Source organism: Falco punctatus (genome assembly GCF_963210335.1).
Source record: "Falco punctatus genome assembly, chromosome: 8".
NCBI classification, from domain to species: domain Eukaryota; kingdom Metazoa; phylum Chordata; class Aves; order Falconiformes; family Falconidae; genus Falco; species Falco punctatus.
Window position 1 is genome coordinate 58,994,182 of NC_137588.1, and position 24,826 is coordinate 59,019,007.

Sequence of the window (24,826 nt, forward strand, 5' to 3'; positions counted from 1 at the left end):
CTTCAGGCCCTGCACAGGCAGTTCAACACATCTATGAATGCTCAGCAGCCTCACCATGAACGAGGTATCCAAGTACATAAGAGCGTTTAACGGGCTGGCTGGGGACCTGAAGCATGACCCATTGTGGGGAAGGCTGAGAGGACAAAGCTGCTTTGGCCAAACCCTGTGCTGTGTGTGGAATATCAGAGGAGTTTCATGCGTAGCTCAGAATAAACAGGCAAATAAGCAGCAGCCAGAAATGTTAATATTTGCAGAAATCTCCTGGGTTTGGCGCCTGGGTGTGGGGACCCGAAGGACGCTGGTGGAATGTAAACGTGATGGATTCCTAGCTGCCCAGAGGAGCGGCATGGGGAATCTCACATCTTGGCGTGTCAGAGTGCCTGGCAGGCCAGCTCGTGATGGTTTACACAAGGAGTCCTGAGGAGAGCAGCAGACATATGAATCTGATCCCTAGGAACTGAGCTATTTGAGTATCCCCAGAAAAAAAAGCGCCATCATTAAGTGGCATTCATCCTCCTGTGCCTGTTCCAGGACCTGTTTCCTACATGCCATCACCAGTGTGCTGTGGGTTAAACCATCCCACAGCCCCTGTGCCCCTGGAGCCATGCAGCATGCAAGGGCTTGGAAGAGCCCTAGTCCCATGGTGCAAACTCCTCTCCATGTAGCAGGAGATGGATTTGTCCATGTTGATCCCTAACCATTCTCCATCAGCTCCTGGATACACAAGGGGCAAAATGACACAAACATTTAGACCACTGGCCTTACTTAACCTGGCACATTTCATGGCATGTTTGGGATGGTTTGAACCTGCTCAACATCTCTCTCCATCTCCATCTGGCTGTTATCTGGACCATGGATGCCAGGTATGGGGTACTTGGAGCCAGTCAGACGCCTTCAGAGCACAAGGCTCTGGCCTTAGCAAAACAGCACTATCATTTGGGCCTGGGAAGAAAATACTGGCAAATCGTGGCCTATCCTTTGGTCACCCTCATCCTCCAGCTCAAAGATATCATATCTTAGAGCATTGCTTCATTTCCTGCTCACTTTTCTAACCGAGGCCTTTAAATCATGTCACTGTAGCTGAGGTTATGAAGGGATGCATAATATTCATTAAGGGTGATGCAGCTGTTACCTTGATTCACCTATTCCCTTCAGGTTTCATTTTTTTTCTCTCTGCTGCTTTCCCTTTCCATTACTTCCTCCCTCCTGATCTCAGCACAGGAGGCAGCTGGCAGAAGGCCATCAAAGCAGAGCCTCCTGAGGTGCAGCCTGCTTTTGGGGTTGTCAGAAGTCTGGGGATTTCTGCTGGACCAGCAGCACCACAGTTCCTCCTGGCCAGGGATGCCACGGGCAGTGGAAAGGACTGGCTCCAGGCTGCCCCATCCTCACCCCACAGAGTCCTTCCTCTGGGGCTTGCCTGGGTCAGCTCACGGAAAAGACCAGGTTTTATGCAGCTCAGTGTCTGAAATGTGAAAGTAAGGACTGGTGAAGGGTCCCAGGGTAAGGACAGAGGATGGGACTTACGAGTCTTTCAAATGTGTTTAAAACAAACTCCTACACGTGGGCTTTCGAACCCCAGTAGGCAGCAGAGCTGGGAAGTACCAAGTGCTGCTGCTCCGTCCTTACAGCCGCACCAACCCCACCATCTCGCCCCGATGCCTGTGGCTGGAGGACCCCCTGCCTCTGCGTTTCTACTCTGCAGGGGACAGGCTGGTGGGTGCAGGGGAGCACAGACCAGCGAGCACAGGAGTCACTGCCGAGGGGCTGCTCAGCACCTCCCCGTCGCAGCACCTAAGGGCTCCAGCCTCGGTTTACCCCTCTGACCCCTCCGCTGCCCTGTGGCCAGGCACCACTCAGGCAGAGCCAAGGAAGAGAGTGGGATCTGGAGGAATCCAAGTCCTCAATGTATATTAGTACTCCAGCCACAGTGAAACAGGGAAATTGAAATGCAAATCTTCTCAACCCCTGTTGAGCTTGCCCGCCTGCATTTGGGAAGCCAACACAAGGGCCTGGTGCTGTGTATCAGCATTTTCTTCCCCTTCCGCTCGTGTATTGCTGGGAGCCTGGTGAAGCCCTCTGGCAGCTGGACCCACTGCGCTTCCCACTTCACCCCCCTCCTTCTGTAAGGCCAAACAGTGCCTCTGGCACCCGTCTCCAAGAATACATGTTTACTGCACAGAGCGGAGAACCATGAAGGGTTTTGGACCCAATTCGTGAGCTTTCAGCCAGACCCTTCCCGATCCACGTTATCCTTCATCTCCCCAGTGCATAATCAGGCTCTCCAAACACAGTGTTCTCAGGTCCCAGCCCAGAGCTTGGAGCCTCCCAAGAGGAATATGCTAAAAAAAGAAAGAAAAACATTACATTGCCAAGTGAAGCGAGTGCTGAAAGGAAGGAGATGCCAGGAGCTCTTAAACAAGAATTTGAGACCAGGGGGGACGCTCGGGTGTGTATTTTCAATCCGCAGATAGGAGATGTGTTCATTGGGAAATGACTGCCACTCACTGTTAGCTTTAGACCTTGTAGTTGATGTCCCAGAAAGTGAAATAGCCATGACAAGGACATCCCTGCCTGTATTAGAACTTTCTGCTGGGATTGATGGATTAGCACAGTGCGTGGTAAAGTGGTGCCACTCCTCCTTTGGCTCTGAAACCCACGTTTGCAGCTCAAACCCGCAAAGATGGAGATGAGCAATTTTACATGGGCAATTTTGGCAGCAAGAGGAGTTATTTGGGAAAATGGAGTCAAGACATCGGGGGGTGCAGGACTCCCTTGGGTGCTACAGGGTGTCAGGCAGCACCTGGACCCAGCTGGCAGTGCCATGCCCTGGTGCAGAGCATCGCTCCCATGAAAGCAGCATCCCGCAGCCCCATGCCAGCCCTGGAAGCAGGGTCTGGCACGGCCCCAGCCCAGTGCCACAGTGGGGCGATGCTCCTGCTGCTCACACTGCACAGAGTGCTCAAGATCGGGCTCCAGCTGGGGCTAACAGGGGAGCTCCACATCAGCTGCGCTGTCCCAGATTCTGCTGTTTAAGGGTGAAGCTTCAGTTACCTGGCTACAGAGGGACTCACCTTCTCCAGACAACAGGCCTGCAGCTGCACGGGGTGCATGGAGGTGCAGGCTGGGTGCTGTCATTTCCCTGGGCTCCGTAACCAGCCCCATGGGGAGGGATGAGCTCTCTGCACACAGTGCGGCTGCTGATTCATGGGGACATCTCCCAGCACCAATGGCTCAGGCTGGTGGGAGAACATAACCTTTCACAGCACGTTCCAGATCTCTGCTGAAAAGCAATTATTGATGCTTTTACCTCTATGTAGAGCCACACAAATAATAGACGATGGCATTGCAAGCTGCAACAGATCAAGGAGCATCACCCCGGCTCACCCCAGGCTGTGTGTCCTGGGCTGGGTGTCTTGTCTGCTGGTTTGTGTGTGTGTCTATGTGTGTGTCTGTGCAGTCTATAATGTCTTCTGAAGAAACGGTGGCCCAGCCAGGAGATCAGAGGCTGGACACGGATGACGAAGCCATTTCCTTCTCAAAAGGATGCATCTAAGCAGATGATTCAGCTCCCATCCAAAATCCAGGAGTTCAAAGCCAGCTATTTCTCAAGGATTGCTGATGCGTAGCGGGAAGATGACACGTAATCCCAGCTTCTCTCCCCTTGCGCAGGTGCTACCCACTCGCACAGCAGCTGCAGCATGCTGGGCTGGCAGCTGCCACTGCTCCCAGCAAGTGCCGGCCATTTGTATGGTAAAATCCAGCCTACTGGAGGCACTACTGGGCAGTGAGGTTTTGCTGCATTAAGTCACAGCTAAGCAGAGATTGTTCAGTCACCCCTGGATGCCTGGCTCATCCATAGGTCCCCAGTGTCACCATCATAGTGACATTCCTGGGGGACCCCGCTGAGCTGTGCAGTGAAGAGGGGAAAAGGGCAGCAATGGGAGCAGGTTCAGCCTGTTAGAAACAATTCCTGCCCAGCCAGCAGCTGGTGAGCAGCAGGGGCTGAGCATCCCTGTCCCACTGTCAGCATGGAGACTGGAGAAAGAGGGTGCAACCAACCCTCACCTCGCTCAGCAAGCTGGAGCAGGTTCTGAGCCCCCAGAATAACTGCATTGGGACTGGCGGCATATTTGAGCATGGTCTGACCTCACTGGTGTCCACAGATGCCACTTGGCCACCCAGAGCCCCTTGGAGCACTTTCACAGCAGCCTGTATCCTCTCTCCTTGTCCATGGCACCTCCTGGAGCTCAGCGCTTTCCCGGAGCACCCAGCCCTGCCGCACACACTCCAGCATTCACATTGCCTACGCCAGGGCTGGGCAGAGCAACAGGGAGCAATGAGGAGCTTCACCTTGTCACTGCTTTGTGCCCGGGTGGCTGCAGGAGGCTGCCTGAGCTGTATCTGTGGTGGTTCCCCTCTCCTCTGGGCCACTCTGTGATCTCAGAAATCCCTGTTAGGCCTTGGCCTTTGTGGTATGAGTTGGGCAGTTAAGCATCCCTTGACAGTACCAGCAACTCTTGCATGGCTGAGGTGCGGAATGGCACTGACCGTACCAGGAACTCCTGTTGCTTGGCCAAGGTGGGGAACAAAAGCAGGAATAATCAGTCATGCCCCAACAACCTTGGAGCATTCCTGACCTGAATCACCAATCATCTTGCAACCCTATAAAGAGGAATCCTAAGTCAGACCACTTGAGCTCTCCTGGACCTCAGTGGGCTGTGACCAGCATCTCCCTCTGAGTGGGATGCCTCTCAGAGCTCACAAACTCCCAGGTGTGCAAATTTCAGAGGACCGTTGCTGAAAGCTGACAACGGGGCCTGGGCTGAAACAGCCATTCCTCAAGGCTCAGCCCTTTGTCCGCTGAGAAATCCCAAGTCCTTTGATGTATTTCACTGATCTCAAGGGGAATTTTAAACAGGTATGCCTCTGTACATTTATATACATTTATCTCTTTGTGTGTCTGTGCATGTGTATGTGAACTGGTTTAGCAACCCTACCTATAATAAAGTTACTGCTGTGATTGTAGTAAATCCTACTGATTCATTTTGTAAATATTAGTCAACTATTAGCTGCTGCTAAAATCTTGTGACCTGCCTTAAAACTGTGAATAAACCTTAGACATCCTTTAGATACAAACCATTGTCCAAGTCTGAGGTTAAGGCTGGACCTAGCTGCACCTGAGCTGTCAGGAGTTTAGAAAGTAGGGGGGTCTCCTCCAAAACTCGTGACTCAACGGAAGGGTTTCCCTTACCCATATGTGTCTTTTGTCTCTGCGTAAACCATTCGAGCTCAATTCTAGGTCCATTTTCCTTTGTACATTTCATCCATGTAATAAGTAATAGAGCAAACTTTGCCATCAAAATTTAAGTCACACCCCCACAAATTCATATTCAACCTACTTTTGCCAGTACCTTTGATGGTGGTTCCTTAAGCGACCTAAACTGTTCATCCATGACAGCATCTCACCTGCCCGTGGCCAGCATCCCCCAGAACCGATTGCTTCTAGTGTAGTTAGTGATGCTTAAAGTCTAAACATCAGTGCGGGGCTGTGGCTGAGCACCCCGAGGGGCTGGTGGAGACAAGGGGGAGGCTGATGCTTGCAGGCAGGGCTGCTGCAGCCACCTGTAGTGAACAAGCACATACAGTGCAAGGGAAAGCCTGGGAAAATCCCTCAGGCAAGCAAATGAAGATGGGTGGAAACTTTTTCTGTGTTAATTGTAACCACTCTAATGGTGAGAAAACGCAGAGCAGCAGCAGGATGAGAGAGTAGATGGACATTGCCTAGCACATCACCCTTCTTAATGGGTGCTCTGATTCCAACAGCAGTTGCGAGATAGATCATCTGCGCAACTCTTGCCTGCCTGCATGTCTCCCCTTCCTCCAGTTTTATTTGCTTTCACTCCCAGTATTGAAAGCTCTTGTGGTTTTCCTCACATGTCCACCAGCTGCTTCCCACACCATCCCAGGGCTCACCGTCAGGTGACCGTGCAAGGATGAAAACTCTGCTTGCTTTCTTCTGCAAGCAAGCCCGCAGCCCTTGCGATCACGGAGCGAAACCTGGAGCTGTGACCCCAAAGCCCTGGTCGGAGGCTCTGAAGGGCCCGTGCCTCAGAGAGCTGCGCAGCTCCCGAGCCTGCAGCGCCCTGGCGAAGGGAAGCCCGGGCGGTGGGGCAGGCCTGGCCTCGGGGCTGCTTCCGCGAGCTCTCGTGGCTGAATGCAGCAGCGGGGCAGTGCGGGGACAGGGGCAGGGGCAGGGCAGGGGCAGGGGCAGGGGCAGGGGCAGGGACAGGGGCAGGGACAGGGGCAGGGGCAGGGACAGGGGCAGGGGCAGGGGCAGGGGCAGGGGCAGGGACAGGGACAGGGGCAGGGACAGGGGCAGGGACAGGGGCAGGGACAGGGGCAGGGACAGGGGCAGGGACAGGGGCAGGGGCACGGACAGGGGCACGGACAGGGGCACGGACAGGGGCACGGACAGGGGCACGGACAGGGGCAGGGGCACGGACACGGACAGGGGCACGGACAGGGGCAGGGCAGGGGCAGGGACAGGGCAGGGACACGGACAGGGGCAGGGCAGGGGCAGGGACAGGGCAGGGACACGGACAGGGGCAGGGGCAGGGCAGGGACACGGACACGGACAGGGGCAGGGGCAAGGCAGGGGCAGGACAGGGCACAGCAATGCCATGCCATGCCGTGCCGTGCCGCGCCGCACCGGGTCGCAGCTCCCGCCCCACCGCAGGCGGCGCGCAGGCCCCCGGCAGCTGTCCCGGCCCGCGCACACGTAACACGTCACGTGCCAGAGCCCCGCCCAGCCCCCGGCTTAGCTTCCATCCAATGAGCAGTGGGGCGGGCCGCGCGTCAGCACTTCGATTGGTCGAGGCGGCCGTCAATCCGCGGGCGGGGTGGGACGGGGGCTCAAAGTGCGGAGGTCGCAAGCTGCGCGGTGCGGTGCGGTGCGGTAGCTCGGGGTTATGTTTGGGGGGGGGTGGGGGTGGGGTGTGTGTGCGCGTAGCGCAGCCGGGCGGGCTCTGGGCTGCGGGCTCAGCCCCCTGCGGCCGGGGGGCAGCACCGCCGAGCGGCGGGCCCTGGGGCTCCCCAGGCTGTGGAGTGCAGGGCCCCGTGGGGGCGGCCGGCCGGTCCCCGTAGGCTGCTCTGAGTAGTTTTGCTGAAGTAGTAGGAGTCAGAAAGTTGCTGCTCAGCCGCAGGACTGAGCCTTTGCCAGGGCTTCTCTGTGATTCCCACCCGCTGGGCCTTTCCAGGCGGGGATGTGCCCAGTGTGGCACCAGGGCAGGGCCTGTGCCTTCTGCCCAAGGTCTGGTAACCGAGCCCTGCCCCGGAGCACCCAGCAGAGCCCAGCGTGAGGGGAGGCAGAAGCCTGGCCTAGCCCAGGGAGACGGGATTTGAGGATGGTGACAGCAGGAAACTCAGGGTGGGACCTGTGTGCCTGCAGGGATGGCCAGCTGGAGCCAGGACCGGAGCCTGCGGGAGGACCTGACATGTGCCATCTGCTGCCAGCTCTTCAGCGAGCCTGTCATGCTGGATTGCATGCACCACTTCTGCAAGGCCTGCATCCAGGGCTACTGGGAGAGCTGTGCCCATGTCCCCTCCTGCCCCCAGTGCCGCCGCGAATTCCCCAGCCAGGGCTTCCGCACCCACTACCTGCTGTCGGGGCTGGTGGAGAAGGTGCGGCGCTGTGGCTTCGCAGAGCACCAGCACAAGATGCGGGTGAGTGGCTTCTGCTCAGCTGGGGAAGACGGAGACAGGTGCCATGTGAGCCCTGTGCAGACATTGCAAGCCCAGCATCCCCTCCTCCTGCACATGGTTGCCCGATGCCTGCCTCACCTGACTTGAGCGTAGTGGCATCTGTATCTCTTCCCAGTTTTTTCCCTCTCCCTGCTTCCCTTCAGCTGTCTAGTTTCTGGACACTTTCTTCTCTTGCATTTGTTTCCCTCACTGCTGTGTCTGACTTCCATCACAGCCTCGTTGTTTCTCGTGTAGGGTTCACACAGCCAGGGTGAGGGTGGTTTGTCCTGGGTGTGCTGCCTGAGGGGTCAGTCCCTGCACAAGCCAGTTCACAGCATGCAGCGTTTAAAACACCTGCAAACAGATATCCCAGGCTGGAGCTCCCAGTCTTAAAAATAAATGTATTTTATTATGGGCATGTATATATAGTTCTCAAGCCTGTGCATCTGGTGCTTTCTTCTCACTGCTTTCATAAGAAATCCTGTTGCAGCCTCCCTCTAATGCTGGCCTCAGGAACTGGGGTTGCTCCTGAATCACAGCAGAGTAATGAAATGGTCTCCTCACCATCTCTTCCTTCTTCCTGCAGAAGCACCTGGCAGATGCTTTGCAAGCTCGTCAGAAAGAGATGGAGAAATTCTTGGAAAGGAAGCGTGCAACGCAGGAAGCTATCAACGGCCTGACGGTAATGCCCTGTGATAGCTGCTTTTTGTACAGTCTCTGAGTTAATGGTCATGGAGGATCTGTGTATTGCTTCAGCTGAGATTTAGCTCAGCTTCTTGTAAAACTAGATAAATAACTATGTAGGGATCTGAACAAACTCCCCCACCTGTAGGCCAGAGCCCATCACTGCTGAATATTTGGTGGAGGCTTTGGTAAGAGGTATTGAATGCTCATTAATGCAGCGTTTGAGGTGCATTGGTGCAGCAGAGCTAAGACAGTGTGAGCAGTGAGAACTGTTGGCTGAGCAGCCAGTTCTGGCTCTGCAGTGCTGTCCTCTTGGAAGAGGGTTAATTATTGGAAGCTCTGAAATCTTCTTGTGTGTCTGAAGGGGTGGCAGCAAAGCTGAAGGAGCTGGGTCAGCAGCAGTGTTGGTGCTGCAGAGAGCAGTGGCCTTGTAACAAGGACCATGTTTGCATTCACGGCAAAGCTCTGAGATGATGTGAGGAACCTGAGTGCTCTCTATAGGCTCGAGTGGTACCAGTCTGCCTGCCTGTCACTGATCAATGAAGCAAGAACAGCCCCAGGCTGACTGCGCTTCCTTCTTGAGTGACATAAAAGTATTAAAAGCCAAGAAAGGAGAGTGTAAGGAAAAAAAAAAAAAAGTAGCTCAGAGATGAGATAAAACTGATGGGAGACTGTCTTCTGACTAGGGTCTCTGATACCCCTTCCTGCCACGTCATACCTCTATCCCAGTGCCAGATTTGGAATAGACCTTTGAAGTTAATGAAGAAGTATTAGCAGATAAGCACATGCAGCTAATGTCCTGTTGCAGCGGAAGAACCAAGAGGTGTTTCAAGAGTAAAGGATCAAAGTGCTTATTTGAACAGGGAAGTCATGCGTGTCCTCTGTGGTTCTGGTGTGTCAGCGTGAGCACCTGCTAGAGCAAAGGGAAGATGGGGTGCTGTGCTGGCTGGTGAAGCTTCAGATGTACTCTGGGGAAGGTAGTTTTCCTGCTGGTAGAAAGGGATGTGCGTTTCAGGAAAATGAGGGCTAAAGTTGCACTTAAAGATTAAAAACTTAAAGACTGGGAAAATAAAAGGTCATTGGCTGTCTCTTGTAAACAGTCAGGAAGGCAGTGAGAGCACCCCAAGGTTGGCTGGCTGACTAAACAACTGGAAAACAGTGACCTCTGAAGAGAAGAACTGAATGGAATTTTATCAGCCTTAACTACAGAGATTAGTTTGTGCAGCTCCCCTGTCTCTCCCATACAAACAGGAGCCCTGAGAGACAGAAGCATCAGAGAAAAAGAGCAAGTTACCAGTGCCAGGCAGCTCTGCCTGGGGTCTGGCATGATGTGAAATAAATCCTGACTAACCTGAACAGCTGAGTCTGAAGCTCCAGAAAAAGCAGAACTGCTCCAGTCTTGCACACAAGCAACCTCCTGGTGGTGTGGGAGAGGGCTGTGAGTTCCCACTCTGGCTGTGTGCAGGGATTTCTAGTGAAGGTGACAGAGTCATTGGTGGAATTTGGGTTTTGTTTTTCTTTCCCTTTGGCTCTGCTGCTTTGAAAGTTGTTCTTGCATCCTATTCACCGTACAAGAAGTTGTGGGTATGTCTGAGACTAATTTTTAGGACTCTCTAAGCAGAGTGGCAGACCCAGCCATCCTGTGCACCTACTTGTGTGTTTTAGCTGCCAGACTCATCTTCTGCCTTTTCCCTCTGCTCAGAAGGTGTCTGGGGAGCTGAACTTCAAGATCCGGGCAGAGTTTGCCTGCCTTCGTCAGATCCTGGAAGAAAAGGAGAGAGCTGTGCTGGCAGAGCTGCGTGAAAAGGAAGAGCAGTCGCTGGCACAGCTGCACAGGGATGTCCACTTGCTGGAGGAGGGGATGTCGGTGCTGCAGAGGGACATAGAGCGCATAGAGCAGTCCCTGAGCAAGGTGGAAGAGGTGTCATTGCTGGAGGTGAGTGTGCTTGGCTGACTCTGGCAGGAGGCTGAGGGATGTTTCAGGATCTGAATTTGGAATGGGGAAAGTCCTAAACGAAAGCACTAGGCTGTATCTGGAAGTCGTTCTCACTGCCATCCCTCTGGATTATCTATCCAATCCCCTGGAGTCTGAGGGCTTTAGCCACAAGGGATATGGTGATCTCTCAGATGCGGTGGGTCTCGGGAGCCTTACGCCTCTGTCACCCCTGTGAAGTTGCCTTGGCCCCAGTGCCGAGCTGGTGTCCCCCAGACTGGGGTTCTGAGTAGGTTGGTTTCTTCTCTCTGTGCTGTGTGACAGCAGGAGGCAGCACAGGGAGCTTATTTGTGCAGCTGCACGAATTACAGATAGTGACTGCTAATTCTTTCTGCTCCTCACTGCAGGTGGAGAGCCTGAATATCAGGTACGTGTCTGGCATGAAAGAAGCTGATTTCCTTTTCAGGAGCTTATCTCTGTCCCTGGCTGGGACCACACGGAAGAGAGATCTTATCTCTAGTTTTAAAAGCATCACAAATTGCTCAGTTTGCTGCTGGTGCTGTGCCAGGTGGGGGGTGGTCCTCAGCACATGTTGTATGCTTCGGATGCTCTTCCCAGGGAGCATATGTGTCAGTGGCTGGGCTGGAAAAGCAGGTGGAGGAGACATGCTGGTTTGGAATGGGTGCAAGAGCCATGCATGCTGCAAGCGGGAACAAGGCTGATGCCACAGACTTTGGGTGCTTTGGCTTCTCCCTCCCCTTTCTTAGCTTCTTACAACTTCATGGGGCTGCCAAACTGACCACAAGGTGCAGGTTTGCTTGAGGCTGCAATTAGCTGAGGACCAGAACTGCCCTAGGGGAGTGTGTCCCTGTCCCCTCCCTCCATGGGGGTTGCAGTGGGGTGCAGCCTGGCCTGTTCACCCATGCAGGAATCCTGCTTGGGTGTGCTGGGTGCTGGTCTGCTGTGAGTCACTTGCTGCTCCACAGGCTCTCAGGCCACATCAGGCAGAGCAAACAGCTGCCGGGGAGGCCTGTGTCCTGTTCCTACCAAATCTGTCACGGGCCGTAGCGTGCTGCAGTCCTGACCAGGCTCTTCCTACATGCCTCACTAGTAGCACAGCAGAGGGGTTGACTGCTGCTTTCTCTGCCCCAGGCCCTCAGTGCGCGTTGAGACCCAGCCTGCCTTCAGCCTGCAGCACTACAGGGACAGCCACAGCGGCCCCTTGCAGTACATGTTCTGGAGACAGATGCTGCAGTCTATCCACCCCGGTGAGCAGACTGGTGTGAGGGATGGACGTGCTGGATGGTGGAAGAGCCACAGATGCTCTGCAGAGGGCATATGCAAGCAGTAAAATGCTGTGCTTGATGTCTCCACAGCTCCTGCCCCGCTCACCTTTGATATTGAGTCAGCCCACCCCAACCTGGTGTTCTCCAGAGACCTGACAGCAGTGACAGAGAGGAATCGAGCCCTGCCTGTCCCCAGCAGCCCCCGGCGCTTCCTTCAGTGTGTCAATGTCCTGGGCTTGCAGACCTTTGACAGCGGCCAGCACTACTGGGAGGTTTGGGTGGGCAGCAAAACCAAGTGGGACCTGGGGGTGGCCAATGAGGCTGTGGACCGGGCGGCAAAGGTCAAGCTGTGCCCGGAGAACGGCTACTGGACGCTTCGCCTGCGGAACAAGAATGAATACTGGGCCACCACCACCCCCTCGGTGCGTCTGACTCCCCGCCAGCCCCCCCAGAAAGTGGGGGTCTTCCTGGATTGCCAGGAGGGCACTGTCACCTTCTTTGATGCCAGGGACATGTCCCACCTCTTCACCTTCCACCAGGTCTCTGCAGAGAGGTACTGCCCCTTCTTCAGCACCTGCTTCAGTGATGGGTGGGACAACATAGAGCCCATGCGCCTCTGCCACCTGGCCCTGTGAGGGATGAGGAAGAGCAGGGTGCTCTGGGGACACCAGCCTGGCTCCTTGTCCCTGCCAGTTGGTTGCCTGGGGCCACGCTGGAGGCCAGTTCTGCACACACACCTGGTGGGTGTTGAAGGGGTTGTTTCACTTTCCGTTTTGAGAGGAGGGAGAGGGGGACGAGTCTCTTCTTAGCTTCTGTCTGCCTTCCTTTCCCCGTGGCATGGGTTGTGGGCGATGCACTGCGTTCCCCGAGGTGCGCGGCACTCCTCAAGGAACAACCTTCCATGCTTGAGCATGGTACGGTTCGGTGACCACAGCCACAGGCCGCTCTCACCTCTCGTTTCTCTGTACTCGCATTCATAAACCCTGTGGAGGAGGACACCAGCCCCGGAGGCACCTGATGGTGCTCTGGACACAATTCGGGGTCCTGGCAGGGGGCTCCCTGGGCTCAGAGCTGTGTGGGGAAGGGCTTCAGGCTGGCGGCAGAGGGAGCCCGGTGCGTGCGTGCGACCTACTGCGGCCCGGGGGCTGCGCTGCCTGCCCTCTGCTTTCACCATTAAAGTTCCTTGGAAAGGCCACTGCCTGCTGGACTTGCTCAGGGCTTACGTGCTGCTCGGGGGATCTGCTGCACCGCGGTGTAGGACACCGTGGGGGCACAGAGCAGGGCCCTGCTCCCGCCTGGGCTCTCCCCTCTGCCTGCAGCGCAGGAGGCATGAGAGAGCCAGCTCTTGCTCTGCGCTGCCGTTGGAGCAGCCTGGGGCTCTGCAGGCGTGGGGTGGAGGTGGGTGCAGGGGGAGCCCAGTTTTTGGGGAGCTGCTGCTCTGTGCAGCCTTGTTTGGGGGTCAGGGGTGCTTGGAGGAGATGTCTGGGGTTTCTGCTCCCTCCCTGCTAAGTAACGGGGCTGAACTCAGCCTCCTCTCCTGACTCCTGCCTTGTCCTCTCGCTGCCCCCCAGTCTCAGCTGGAGTAAAAGTGGAGAAGAAAGAGGGGTTGGCTTCGAGATGCTGCTGTGAGCGGGGCTGTCACCCCCCTGCAAGGGCTGGCAGCCTCTGCAGGAAGGTGAGGCTGGTTTGATTGCAGCCGGGAGGACCGAAACCCACTGCCTCCTCACCTGCCTGCAACCGCAAGGAGTCGAGGCCGGGCAGCGGCAGGCAGCCTTCCCCGAAGCGTGAGGGGGAGTGGGTCTGGCAGGCAGCGAGCGCAGCCGGGCTTCGGCAGCTGCCAGCTCCCACTGCCCACCGCTGCCGTGGGCTGCTCTGGTGGCACAGGCTGCGAGCAGCTCGCTGCGACGTGTGCCAGCACCATCACCGCCACATCCTACGCCCTCCCCTTGCCAAAGGCAGAGCTGGAGAGCCTCGAAACCTGGTCGGTCACAAATCCTTGGGCTGAGCAGGCTCCTGAGGAAGCATGTCTCTCCTCCTCCTCCAGGCATGGCATGCGGCTCCTGGGCAGAGCTGTGTTTTGGGGTACAGCGTCTCTGCCTGGCCCTGCCCCGTGCGCAGCACATACGGCAGCTCCTACATGCAGGGAAAACGCTGCTCTGAGCTGCTGTACGCGCAGCATTACCCCAGCGAGGAGATGCTGCCTGCTGTTAAATGCTATCTGAAAAATGCGTTAACCATAGCACCACGGACCTGAAACTGGTGTGGTGTGAACGCAGTGACGGGCTGGGCCTGGCTTTGGGTTCAGGCAGGAGGGGATGGGGATGGGAGAGTGGGCACCCTGGGGGCAAACACCCCTCTCTGCTCCAGCATCTGGGCTCTGCACCTGCCAGGGCTGACTCTCACCATCTGCCCCCAGGACCAGGCTGTATTTTCCTTGCAGGTTACCTTGTTTTTTCCGTGGGTGTCCTCAGAGCCACCCCTGCGTCCCTTTCCCATAGCCCAGCCCTGCCCTGCCGCTGTGGTGTGTCTCGGTCTTTATACTGTGCTTCGGGGAAGCCTTTGCTTCCTTGGGTCCCCCCACGTGCTGGAAGGGGGACAAGGGTTTAAAATAAGATCCTTTTGTTTCCCAGGGCGACAACAATGGAAAGGTCCCTTCAGTCCCACAGTCGCCCTGTGTTTGTGATGGAAAATTCCCGGTCGTCACGGGGCAAGCCCTCCCCAGTGTCCCACCATTAGATGGCAGCATGGACGGGCTGGTCCTGGCCACCACCGCCCGTGCAGTGCCGCGTTAGGGCTACAATGGACGGGCAGTGCCAAAATCCCTTGATTTTGGGGGTGACAGAGGATCCCAGACCCAGGTCAAGCCCTCTGCTCTTCTCGCACTCAGCTTCTCCAGGTAGCGCTTCAGCTGCGCGTCCAGCACCTCAGTGGTGCGATGTGACTGATCCTTCCATCGCTGCCCACGCCTCGCCACCTCGCTGCTCCTCTCTCAGGTGCACAATGACCCCTGACACTCACGGTGGTCCCCAGCGTGGGCACACTTGGTGGCAGGGAGCCCCGTGGCTGCCCCATCTCCCCGGGATCACAGCCCCGGCACCACAGAGGGGCCCGATCCCACAATCTCAGCTCTTCGCCCTGCAGTGGTGAGCAGTGCTGCCCCACCGTGTGGCCCCCAGCTCTGTCCCATCACCCGATCTTCACGGAGAATTTTAAAATCTCTCTCCAGAAACTTGCAGGGGTTTGGGCACCCACCAGGGATGAAGGGACACAGCCGCTTTCTGCTCCTCTGGGACCAAACAGGGAGGTGGTCCAAGATGAGCGTGCTGAAGAGCAATGGAGCTGGCATTGTCAGGGTTAAAACTCATTAATTGCGTTGAGGGGAGTTGGGTAAAACAAACTCTGTGGCTTGGGAGTCCCTCTGAGGACTCCGGGAGAGGGACGGGTGATTTCTTCCATGGGTTTGGCAATGAGAGCAGTTGAGTGCACCAGAAGTTTTCATGCCTTTTCGAAGCCGTGAGCACATGGTTCTCATTCAGGCTCGCTCTTCACTGCCTGCAAGCGTGCGTAATTAATAACCCTCTGGGACAAAGCGTGAGGCTGTGTTAAATTACCTATTCAGTGCTTGTTGGGTGACAGGCAGCTGGTGGGGCTGTGCCACCTCACTCCCAAAGCTCTGCCATCACCTCCATCTGCAGTGTGTTCGCAGTCGGTTCGTACCGAGCCGGAGCCACTGTCGCTGGCAGTGGCAGCGGTGTGGGGGCAGTGCCACTGGCATGCGTGGACCCATTCTGCTGCCAGCGGCACGGTTGTGTGCATGGGTTTCGGTATACACCTGCCAGAGAGCGGTGTGTGTGCCACGTGTATGCGGCGCTGGGGGAGTAACACGGCTGCTCCACGCTGCTGGCAGCCTGCACGGATGACTGGCGTGAGTGGGGGCTGCTAGTGCACGCCCAAATGAGTAGGGGTGCAAGTGTGTGCACGCAGGTGTGAAAAAGCGCGTGTGCATCCTTTGCGTGCCCCTGGGGGGTGCAGGAGGAGTGGAGGTGCAGGAGATGTGTGCAGGACTGTGTGTCTGGCTGTGTGCATACAGGTGTGAGGCGTGGGCTGTGGAGGGGGCGCGTGCAGGCATGAAAGTGTGTGTGCAAGCAGGTGTGAATGTGGATGCTCACGTCTGGTCTGTGCACACGGCTGTGACAGGTTATTTGTGTACATTCCCTCTGGTCTGGGAGGTCGGGATGTGCGCCCAAGACACGCACGAGCAAGAAGGAGATGTGTGGGCATTTGCACGCAGGCAAGTGCACACACAGGGGTGATGCGCGTGCACACAGGTGCTGGTGGGATGTACAGGGGCGCACACAGGCGTGCAGGGGGTGTGTTCACATGAATGTGCACACAGGTGCTGAGGTGCTCCTGTGTATGCGGGGCGGGGATGATGCACACCCGTGCACACAGGTGCGGGACACACCCACCTGCGGGGGGATGCGCATTCGCGCACAGGTGCGGGACACACCCGCACGCAGCTGCAGGGTTGTTCACACCCACGCGCACAGGTGCGGGACACGCGCCCAGCTGCAGGGGGACGCGCGCCCACGCACACAGGTGCGGGGGGATGCCCGCACCCCGGTAGGCGGGGGGGGTGCAGACACCCCGCCGTGCCCGGAGCCGCAGGTGCGCCCCCCCGCCGCCCGCCCCGCCCCGGCCGGCCCGCCCCGCCCCGCCGCCCGCCCGGCGCCCCGCGGGCTCGGCGGAGGGCGGCGGGCGGCCCGGGCAGGCGGAGGAAAAGGAAGCGGCCCCGGTGCTCCCCGCCCGCCGCCGCGCGTCGCCGCAGCTGGGGCGCGGCGGGACCAGAGCTCGGGCGCGGGGCGCTCCGCACCGCTCCGCATCGCTGCGCGCCGCCCCGCACGGACCTGCCCGCAGCCCCGGAGATGAAGAGAGTTTGCACGCTGCCCCTCTGGCTCTGGCTCGGCATTGTCTCGGAGGCAGGTGAGCGCTGCCGGGCTGCCCGCTCTGCCCGCCGCCCGCACCTGCGGGCGCGCCGGGGACGGGGGCCGCCGCGGCGGGACGGGATGGGACGGGACCCGGCGCTGCCGCCCGCTGTCCCCAGATCCCGCAGGGACCCGCGCTGCCTGCCGCGGCGTCCCCATCCCGGGCGGGGACGTGCCGTGCCCCGGAGCTGCCCGCCCCGGGCTCCCCCGGCCCCTGCGGGGGCGCGCCCCGGTGCCTGCTCGGGTGTCCCCGACGGCTGCGACGGTGCCCCCGCAGCCAGAGGACGGGCTGGGGGCCGCCGCTGCTGTCCCTGCGGGTCCGGGTCCGTGGGTGAGCCCACACCGTGCCCGTGCCGCGGGTGTGCTCGCTGCAAGCAGGGATAACCCGCATGGGAGCCTTGCGGGAGGGATTTCTCTGCGTGGGGCAGCACCCGGCCGGGAGGGCAGCCAGGAGGCCGGCTCCCTGCTCTGCTTATTTATTTTTTCATGCACAGCGTCATTAATTTGTGAGCGCCGGGCAGCGTGTTGGGGAGGAAGGCGCAAGGAGGCGGTGGTCCAGGCGATGCCAGCCAGCCAGCCACTGGCAGCTCTGGTCTGCCTGGGAAGTCACCCAAGGCAGATCCTGGTGAAATGCTTTCCTTTCCCATAGCTCTTCTGGGGCAAAAGGCTGTTGGGCAATGAGTTGGACCCCCTGGCCATGGCTTGGATCAAGTGGACGTGGGGTCACAGCAGAGATGGGGCTGCAATGCCCTTCCAGAGAGCAGAGACCGTGGGGCAGAGCTGAGTGGGCACTGCCAAGGCAGCAGGGATGGGGCATCAACCCCACCAGCTTCCCCCAGGGAAGCTGCTGCTTGCACAGCTAAAGCATTTACAGCCTGTAGCAGAGCAAGACCAACAGAAAGTTAGTAATGTGAGGAGCCTGCAAGGCAGGGAGGTGAATTTTGGGAGCATAAATAGAATTTTCTGTACCCTCATCTCTGACTCACTGTCACCCATGGCGTCTGCTGCTTCGTTGAGGTGAGCTCATGGGAGAGCTGCAGGTCTGGCTGCAGAGGTGCAGTATGGACGGCATCACCAGCAGCGGCACAATTAACCTGATGTGCCCAAAACGCTGCTGATGGTTCTAGTGCCATGGGGCCGAAGGACCCACCAGGCTGCTAGAGCTCATGGGGAGCTGCAGGAGGCAGGACAGAAAGGGACCTGCTGCTGGTGGCATCACGGTGGGAGCTGCAGCTGTTCAAAGCTCTCTTGTTAGCAATTTGTAAAGCATCTTGTAGCTGTTCTCAGGTTCTTTCATCTCCCAGAGGTGCGGGAAGCGGTGCCTGGGAGGCTCTGGCCAGCGCGGCTGCGTGATGTGTGGGCCTCGTCAGCTCAGGGCTGCACAGACCTTTGAAGCTCTCCAGCGCTGCCTGATTAGTGCGGCGATGAAGCACGATGTTGAGATCAACTAGGGGATCTTACGCTGGGTATTTGCTTCCTCTTCTTTCATTCTACCTGTAAAGGACCCGCAAATTCCTCGTTAACCATAATCCCAATTGAGTGCAAATATTTGTTTCCCTTGGAAGCAGCGATGGGGATGTGAGACTGTTCCACCTGGGAAGCGTGAAATATTTAGCTCAGGATCATGAAAGGTCTGTTCTGGCTCTGTGTCCTGCTTGTCCCTGCACCCCAGTACCTGTTTAAATGGACTGGTACTAGGAGAGGATGCCATGTGTAAGAACACACAGGCTCTCCCTGCATCCCAGCTCCGCAGTGCTCCCCGGATGGAGTGGAACTGGGGAGCTGCCCTTTGCAGGCAGTGAGGTGGGGGGGGGGGGGGGGGGGGGCAGGCAGAGGTTCAGCCCCAGCATCCCGGGGTAATTCTTTGTGGACAGCAATAAAAGCGTGTTCTCTGAGTCACCGTGCTCTGGGCACAGAGCAGCACTGACCACTCCACAGCCAAATAATCCCACTGGGGACTCTGGCTTGCCGCTTTCAAAAGCATATGGCCCTTTGCGTGAGGGAAGGGCCCATGCTTGTGTAGGACCCAAGCCGATTACATTGGCTGCCACTGCCTGCCCTCTAAGATCATGTAGACCTCCCTGGCCGGGTGCTTGGACAGCCAGCCCTGCACTGACCATGCCAGCAGCATCATTTGCCTTCACAGCTGGGATTTAAAGCATTTAAAGCAGTTGCTTTATTGCAAGTAATAAACATGGGCCATTTCAGCAACACCCTTTCATGCAAAAGCCCATGAGTGCACAACAAACCCAGTTCTGGCTTAACCCAGTCGCTTGTTAGTGATGAAGCAGAGCCAGGGCCTCCAGGGAGGAGGTGGGTGATGTGAGGGCTGTGGCCTGTGGTCCCCAGGGGATGCTGGGGATGGGGCAGCCACAGCCCTTGTGCCCCGCTGTCTGCTTAGGGATGATTCTGGATGAGTGGGTTGCAACTACCACCCTGGGATCTGGTTGGGGCACTCAACCCTGCAGCTCGCTGCCTGCAGTTTGTTGTTGAGCTCAGTTTGATGTCTGGTCAGGGGGACGCTCCCCCAGCAGCACAATGTCCCCAGCAGTGCAGGCAAGGCAGGAGGGGGCTCGCTCTGACATGTCCCACCTGCCTGACTGCCTCTCTCCCGTGGCCTTGCTCTGCGCAGCATCGCTGTCTCTGGGGTGTCTCTTGGCCCTGCATTGGTGCGGTGTTTTCCAGGGCAGACATGGGAAGGGCAGGTGCTCCCAGCCAGGAGGGAACAGGCTGTTCCCGGTGTCCCAGGGCAGTTCCTGAGGAGGGAAAGCAAGAGCGGGATCTCACGGGAACAGGAGCAGGAGGGGACCGTGGCCAGGCAGCAGTTTCTCTGATGGGGCATCCGCAGCACTCCAGAGGTTGCTTTGCAGAATGGCTGCTAAGCAGAAGGGGGCTCTTGGTGGGTCCCCAGGTCTGCCTGGTGCTCAGCAGCTTTGGGGAGCAACATGAGTCCTAGAGATAGCACCCATCTCGCCCACCTTCTCCCCAGCCACTCCAGCTGGTGCAGCAGAGGCGTTTCCAAATGAGCACAGCGTCTTTGCATTCAGCCTGCTGGACCAAAACAACCCCGAGCTGTTTGGGGGGGCTGCGTATTTAAACACAGTGGTGGGGGAAAGCTGCAATAAGCCTGGGGATCTGGGGGGTCCTGCAGGTGTGGGGAGAAGCAGAAAGCCCTGTCGTGGCTGGACCCCACAGGCTGCAAGGCCCATGGAGGGTGGGGAGCTGGACTGGAGGAGCAGCAGTCGTGGTGGTTTCCGTTTGAGGAATGACTAAACATCACTGGGCTTTTCCGCTGGGAGAGACGGGCTGGGGCATTGCGAGAGAGGGCTGCAAAATCACGGCTCTCCTGAAGAAGGCAGTTCCTGGTGGGTTCCTGTGCTGGGAGGACGTGGAGTGGGCGGGGTGGGGGACTGGTGGCTTGTTGCATGCTGCTGTGCAGTGGTGGAGCTTGTCGCCACAGGGCCTTGTGGATGTGAGATGTTTGCCTGGGTCCATGGGCAGTTGTGCGTGGAAAAATACATGGGGTTGCATGGAAAAAAATCCACAGGTGGTTAGTTAAATCTGAAAGCTCCTTTCCCACCCCAGACCATGAGCCAGAGGTGCCCAGTGCTGTGTTTTGCCTTGACCTGCCCCAGCTACCCCTGTGCAGGCGGCTCCTGCAAATCTCTACCTGGGTGAGGGGCAGCAGGGAGCAGGCACACAGCCCCCCCTGGGTCCCACACCAACTGGGCGCCATGGCAGAGACTGCGACCACCTGGTGCGTCCCAGTGTCTGGTGGGGAGACCGGAGCTGAGCCCTGCCCTGGGCCCGAGCTGGAATTATCTTTTGTCCCTTCGTTAGGAAAAGAAATACTGCTGCAGCTGCACTGGCATCTAGTGACTGGTTAAATTAATTCCAGGGTTTTTATTGCCTCTGGCTATCCCAGACCTTTGTTTCTTGTTTCATGTTGTTAGAGAGAGGGTTAGCCAGGTCCCAGGGGGGCTTTTTCTCTCTGGTCAAAATAGTTCTGATGTTTTCAGCACACAGTATTATTGCCCATCTGCGGTGCCTCATTGTTAACGCAAAATAGTGGAAGCGGAGATGGCCTGTATTCAAGCCAGTGAGGAGGCACAAGCCCTTGAGCACAGCGTGACCGCTTATTTTGTTGAGCGGCTGCCGGCAAATTACTCCATCTCTAGGTGCAAGTTCAGCAGAAGGAGGGTGAAAACCTGGCCCCGTGGCAGCCGGTGGCAAAACTCCCACTAAGTTTTATAAGCTGAGGATATTAAGTGGGGAGTCTCTCCTGGAGTCATTTCCCTGCTGAGGTAGCAGAAGCAGGTTTCAGGCAGTGACTTGTATTTCATCTTACAACTTCTCCCACGTGTGAATTGTTTTTCTTGCTGCTTTTCTGCCCCTTTCTTCCAGGGCAAGGATCTCCAGCACAGGCTTTGCGGGCCAAACCTGGAGGTGCCGTGGGATGGACGTCACGTGCTAATGAGGGAGGATCGGGTTAGGGTGTCAGGAAAAGACTCAAACTGGGGAAATGCAGAGAACGGGATGGTGGGGAAAGGCAAGAGATACTCTGAGCAAGTGCTGTGGTCTCCACTTCTCTGAGCACATAATAACCAGGTGGCCGCTGCTCCCCTGCTCTGCTTCTGTGCAGTGAAAGGCAGCAAGGACCCCAGGGCTGTCCCCAGGAAGGGCCATGGGAAAGGGCTGAGTGGATTGCAGACCAACCTGGTCCCCGTTACTGATGGGCAGAGCCCTGGAGTGAGCAAAGAGCTGTCTGCAGCAGCCAGTCTGGAGCTGGTTGTGCCTCTGGGCAGAGCCAGGAAACCCCCAGTTCAGCTGCAGAAGGATAAGTGAGAAAATAAGCTCAGCCCTGCTCCCAATCTCAGTGCGTGCGAAGAGGGAAGCAATCAGAGTAGCTCAATGATGCTTTCGGGACCCATTGCTGCCATGCAAGGCGTATCCACCCACCCTCGTGCAGGAGCGGAAGGGTTAAGCCTTCTCCTGGCCGTGGCTCCAGTTAGCTGGGCAAATGCCAGCCGGTGGGCCGAGTCCACCCGCCTCAGCCTGCGGCGCTAGTGCTGGTGACGCAGTGCCCGCGCACCATCCACCACGGCCGCGCCGCACAGCATGGCGAGGCCGCCCGCCCGGGCAGGCTCTGGGGTCCAGGGCATCCCCCTGGGGAAGGGTTAAGTGAAGACGAGCGGTGCCGATGCCAGGCTGGGTGTCCAGGTTCTCCCTTGGCGGAGGTCAGTGGTGGTTCATGGGAAAGGAAAAATTGGCAGCTGGGCCGGATGTCCCTGCATTTCCCCTCTTCCTGCAGCCGCCTGAACGACGTTCCTTATTTAGCTTTCCTGACGGACAGGAGGAATCTGATGGCGGAAACTGTCACTGCCTGATAACAGCTCAGGGACCCCTTCATGATGGGCGGCACGGCAGGGAACAGGGCAGCGCTCCCCCTCGCCAGGAGGGCAGAGCCGGGCAGCCGGGGCTGCCCTTTGCACCGGCTTTTTGGGGGCGGCCCGGGCAGGGAGGGAAGGGCGCTCGCAGCCCTTCCCTTTGTGCTGGTTTGTGTACCTCTCAAGGTCAAGAAGCGATGGCATATATGTATCATATTGGCATTTTTTTCCTTCTTTTTGGTGAGGCATCTGAGCTGGTGGAAAGGGCCACGGATGGGGAGCGGGGAGGCATGGAGCCAAGCCACCTTGCCAAGGCCTGAAACCAGCTGAGGCTTTCCACTCACTGGTAATGAGGATGTAAAGGACAGCCAGGACTGGGATGCTTCAGCAGGAGCTGGGAGTGATGACCGGTACCGAGAGTTGAGCACACGCATTAGTACTGGGACCAGTTCCCGTATAAGGGAACATCTGACCAAGCAGATAAACACTGCGAAGGAGATGTTACTGCATGTTTTATTGTGCCCAGCTTTCTCTCCATAGAAGATGGTGTCTGAGCCGTTCTCTCATATCTGCCCATGGTGACCAGCCTCAAAACCACAAAAGGTCCTGAAATACAGCCTGTATTTCAATGTATCCATTGATTTTTATCTTGCATTTGTGGAGGCCAGCAGGCTGCTCCCATACCCATAACAGCATTGTTTCCATGGCAATTAATGTATTTAAAAAGGGCAGAATGTACAGCGAGACTGTATTTTTTTTTAAAGACCAAGCCATAAGCCAGGCAGCCCTTGTCACTGGACTGGACATTGGACTTTTAGTCCGTGCAACGTACAGATTGGCGTCGCTGTGCTCTGTGCTGGGATGCAGAGCACGGTGAGCTGGCTCAGCAGGGCTGGGTAGCACAGGGCTCACACAGACCTGTGCAAAGGCCATGCTGCAGCCACACCACCCTGAGATCATCGGTCCGCTGCTGCTCAGAGTTTTGTGTTCCCTGGGGTAGTTAGAGCTGCAAGCTCCCAGGTGCGTGTCTGACTCTTTCAGTTTTAGCTGAGCAGTATTAAAAATCTCCCTGCGAGATGGAAGACCTCAGCAGGAACTCAGAGGAGTTGTTTCTCTGCTCTCTGAGCAATCTGCTATATGACCAGGGATGGCACCAACCTGAGCATCCATGAGTTGCAGGACTGAGGTATAGGTTATCAAACTATGCTGGTACCTTGGGACCAAATGCTTCAGCTAAGTTCAAATTCCTTTTGTGTTTGCTTTCTGTCATCAAGCAGCACAGGCAGGGAGATTAGTGCAAAGGGAATTGCTGTATCTGTCCATTTGTGTTCATATATTGCTCTATCAGTGCCACAGGTGTGAGCAAGGCTGGTAGACATGGAAAAGGAAGCAGGAGCTCCTGCCTCCTGCCCCAAACCCCAGTGCATGTTTCAGATGGCTGTGGGGGGGATGAGGTACCCATGGGGGATAACAGGACTTTGCATTCTGCTGGCTATTCTGAGACAGAACATGCAGAAAAATTCATATTGCAAGTTATTTGTTTAAAATTATACATGGTTTTTATGGTGTCATTTCCTAGTACGATGCATAGTTGCCATTGCAGCGAGATGAGTAAACTTCCTGCTATACCCTCCTGGGCAGCAGTCATCTCACCCAGTCCCCATCACGTAAAAGTTTATAGTGTATAGCCTAAGGCGCTTGCTCTACAGTCAGCAGGGGGAGAAAGGCTTTTTTGGAGGCACTCCATCCCATCCTCAAAGAGGTGTTGAAGGAATTGCCTTGGGGAGGTGATGGTTGAGACTGCTCCCAGCCTGCGTGGTGTCTGCACACATGCATGTCCCCAGGACCGGCACTGCCCCTCTGCTGGGTTGCATTTCATCCCGCAATCCACCCTTGTCCTCGCCGGCCACCCTGGCTCGCTCCACCTCAGCGGTCTGCAGCTGCACGAGAGGACAGGTGCAGTCTTGGGAGAGTAAAACGAAAGAGCAGCATCAACCAAAACAACTGATGGCCCCAGCCTCGGGAGACGTAGCCGGGAGGAGGCTGGGAGGTAGCGGGATCATGTGGAGTGAGCAGTAGACAAAGGAAGGAAGTTTTTATTACAGGGCCAAATACTAAAGTCCTTCAGTTGTAATTAGGCCAATGCCTCAATGACTTCAGGGGAGACTGGTCTGAGTAAAGAGAGAAGAAAGAGCTCCAGGATCTGGCCCCTGGGTAATTGTGTCACGTGGAAAGCTTATAAAGAATTTGCAAGCTCATGATGGTTTTCCTGAGCGACCGGCACTAGCCAGCGAGCGGTGCCCATGGCAGCCAGGCCTCCCATCTGGGTCACCCTCCCCTTCCTCTCCAGGGGCGCAAAGCACCCACCCTGCAGCAGGTTCACCGCTTCAGCCGCTGGCAGAGCTTGATGGGGCTCAGCAGACCCGTGGGGCCCAGCCAGGTGCCCCAAGTTGGGTGGCTGCTCCACAGGTTTGTGAAGGTCTGTCTGCACATTCGTGAGACCCAGCAGAGACCCATGGAGGGTTTGGGGGTCCTGCAGCAGCTTTCTGAGTTAGAGGCGTGTGGGCTCTTCATGTGGCAGGGAAGCCTGTAAAACATTTACTGGTTTCATGTGTTCCCCAAAAAAAAGCTACAAAAAGTGCAGGGTTGCATAGCAGAGCCTGGAAAACCCTCCATCGGTTTCCCTGCATGTGGAAGGTCCAGCACTGGCTGCGGGAAGCGTGTACATATCTGCACAGACACGCACGTGTGCTGACAGGGAGGTTTGGCCCCAGGCTTGGCTCTCCATCTGTGACTTGTTTTCCCCATTTC

At 57.0% G+C, this 24,826-nt stretch overlaps 2 protein-coding genes across 8 annotated transcripts in view; both read left to right on the plus strand.

Moving 5' to 3' along the window:
* The first annotated feature begins 6,725 nt into the window (after positions 1-6,725).
* LOC308068341 (zinc-binding protein A33-like) lies at positions 6,726-12,836 on the plus strand. 6 transcript variants are annotated; one of them, XM_080398763.1, is made up of 7 exons: positions 6,726-6,970; positions 7,448-7,722; positions 8,327-8,422; positions 10,127-10,360; positions 10,765-10,784; positions 11,510-11,625; positions 11,734-12,836. In XM_080398763.1, the coding sequence occupies exons 1-7, from the start codon at positions 6,832-6,834 to the stop codon at positions 12,276-12,278; spliced, it is 1,425 nt and encodes a 474-aa protein (XP_080254889.1). In that variant the 5' UTR covers positions 6,726-6,831; the 3' UTR covers positions 12,279-12,836. The 6 variants fall into 6 exon arrangements, with proteins under 6 accessions (XP_080254889.1, XP_080254890.1, XP_080254891.1 ...); XM_080398764.1 differs by having other exon boundaries at positions 6,728-6,955; XM_080398765.1 differs by having other exon boundaries at positions 6,728-6,940.
* Positions 12,837-13,398: 562 nt separating this feature from the next.
* The window catches only part of FLT4 (fms related receptor tyrosine kinase 4), a 62,912-nt gene continuing 51,484 nt past the window's right edge, over positions 13,399-24,826 (plus strand). Inside the window, exon 1 of one of the 2 annotated variants that reach the window (XM_080398760.1) lies at positions 13,399-16,626. In XM_080398760.1, coding sequence (XP_080254886.1) covers positions 16,569-16,626 — 58 coding nt within the window. In that variant the 5' untranslated portion in view covers positions 13,399-16,568. The remainder of the gene's footprint in view (positions 16,627-24,826) is intronic. The other variant, XM_080398759.1, reaches the window with a different exon arrangement.

Coding starts and splice junctions, on each gene's coding strand:
- LOC308068341 (XM_080398763.1), top strand. CDS start 6,832: ATGAGCAGTGGGGCGGGCCGCGCGTCAGCACTTCGATTGGTCGAGGCG. Junction 6,971..7,447: donor GTGCGGTAGCTCGGGGTTAT/GTTTGGGGGGGG, acceptor GTGTGCCTGCAG/GGATGGCCAGCTGGAGCCAG. Junction 11,626..11,733: donor GCTGCAGTCTATCCACCCCG/GTGAGCAGACTG, acceptor ATGTCTCCACAG/CTCCTGCCCCGCTCACCTTT.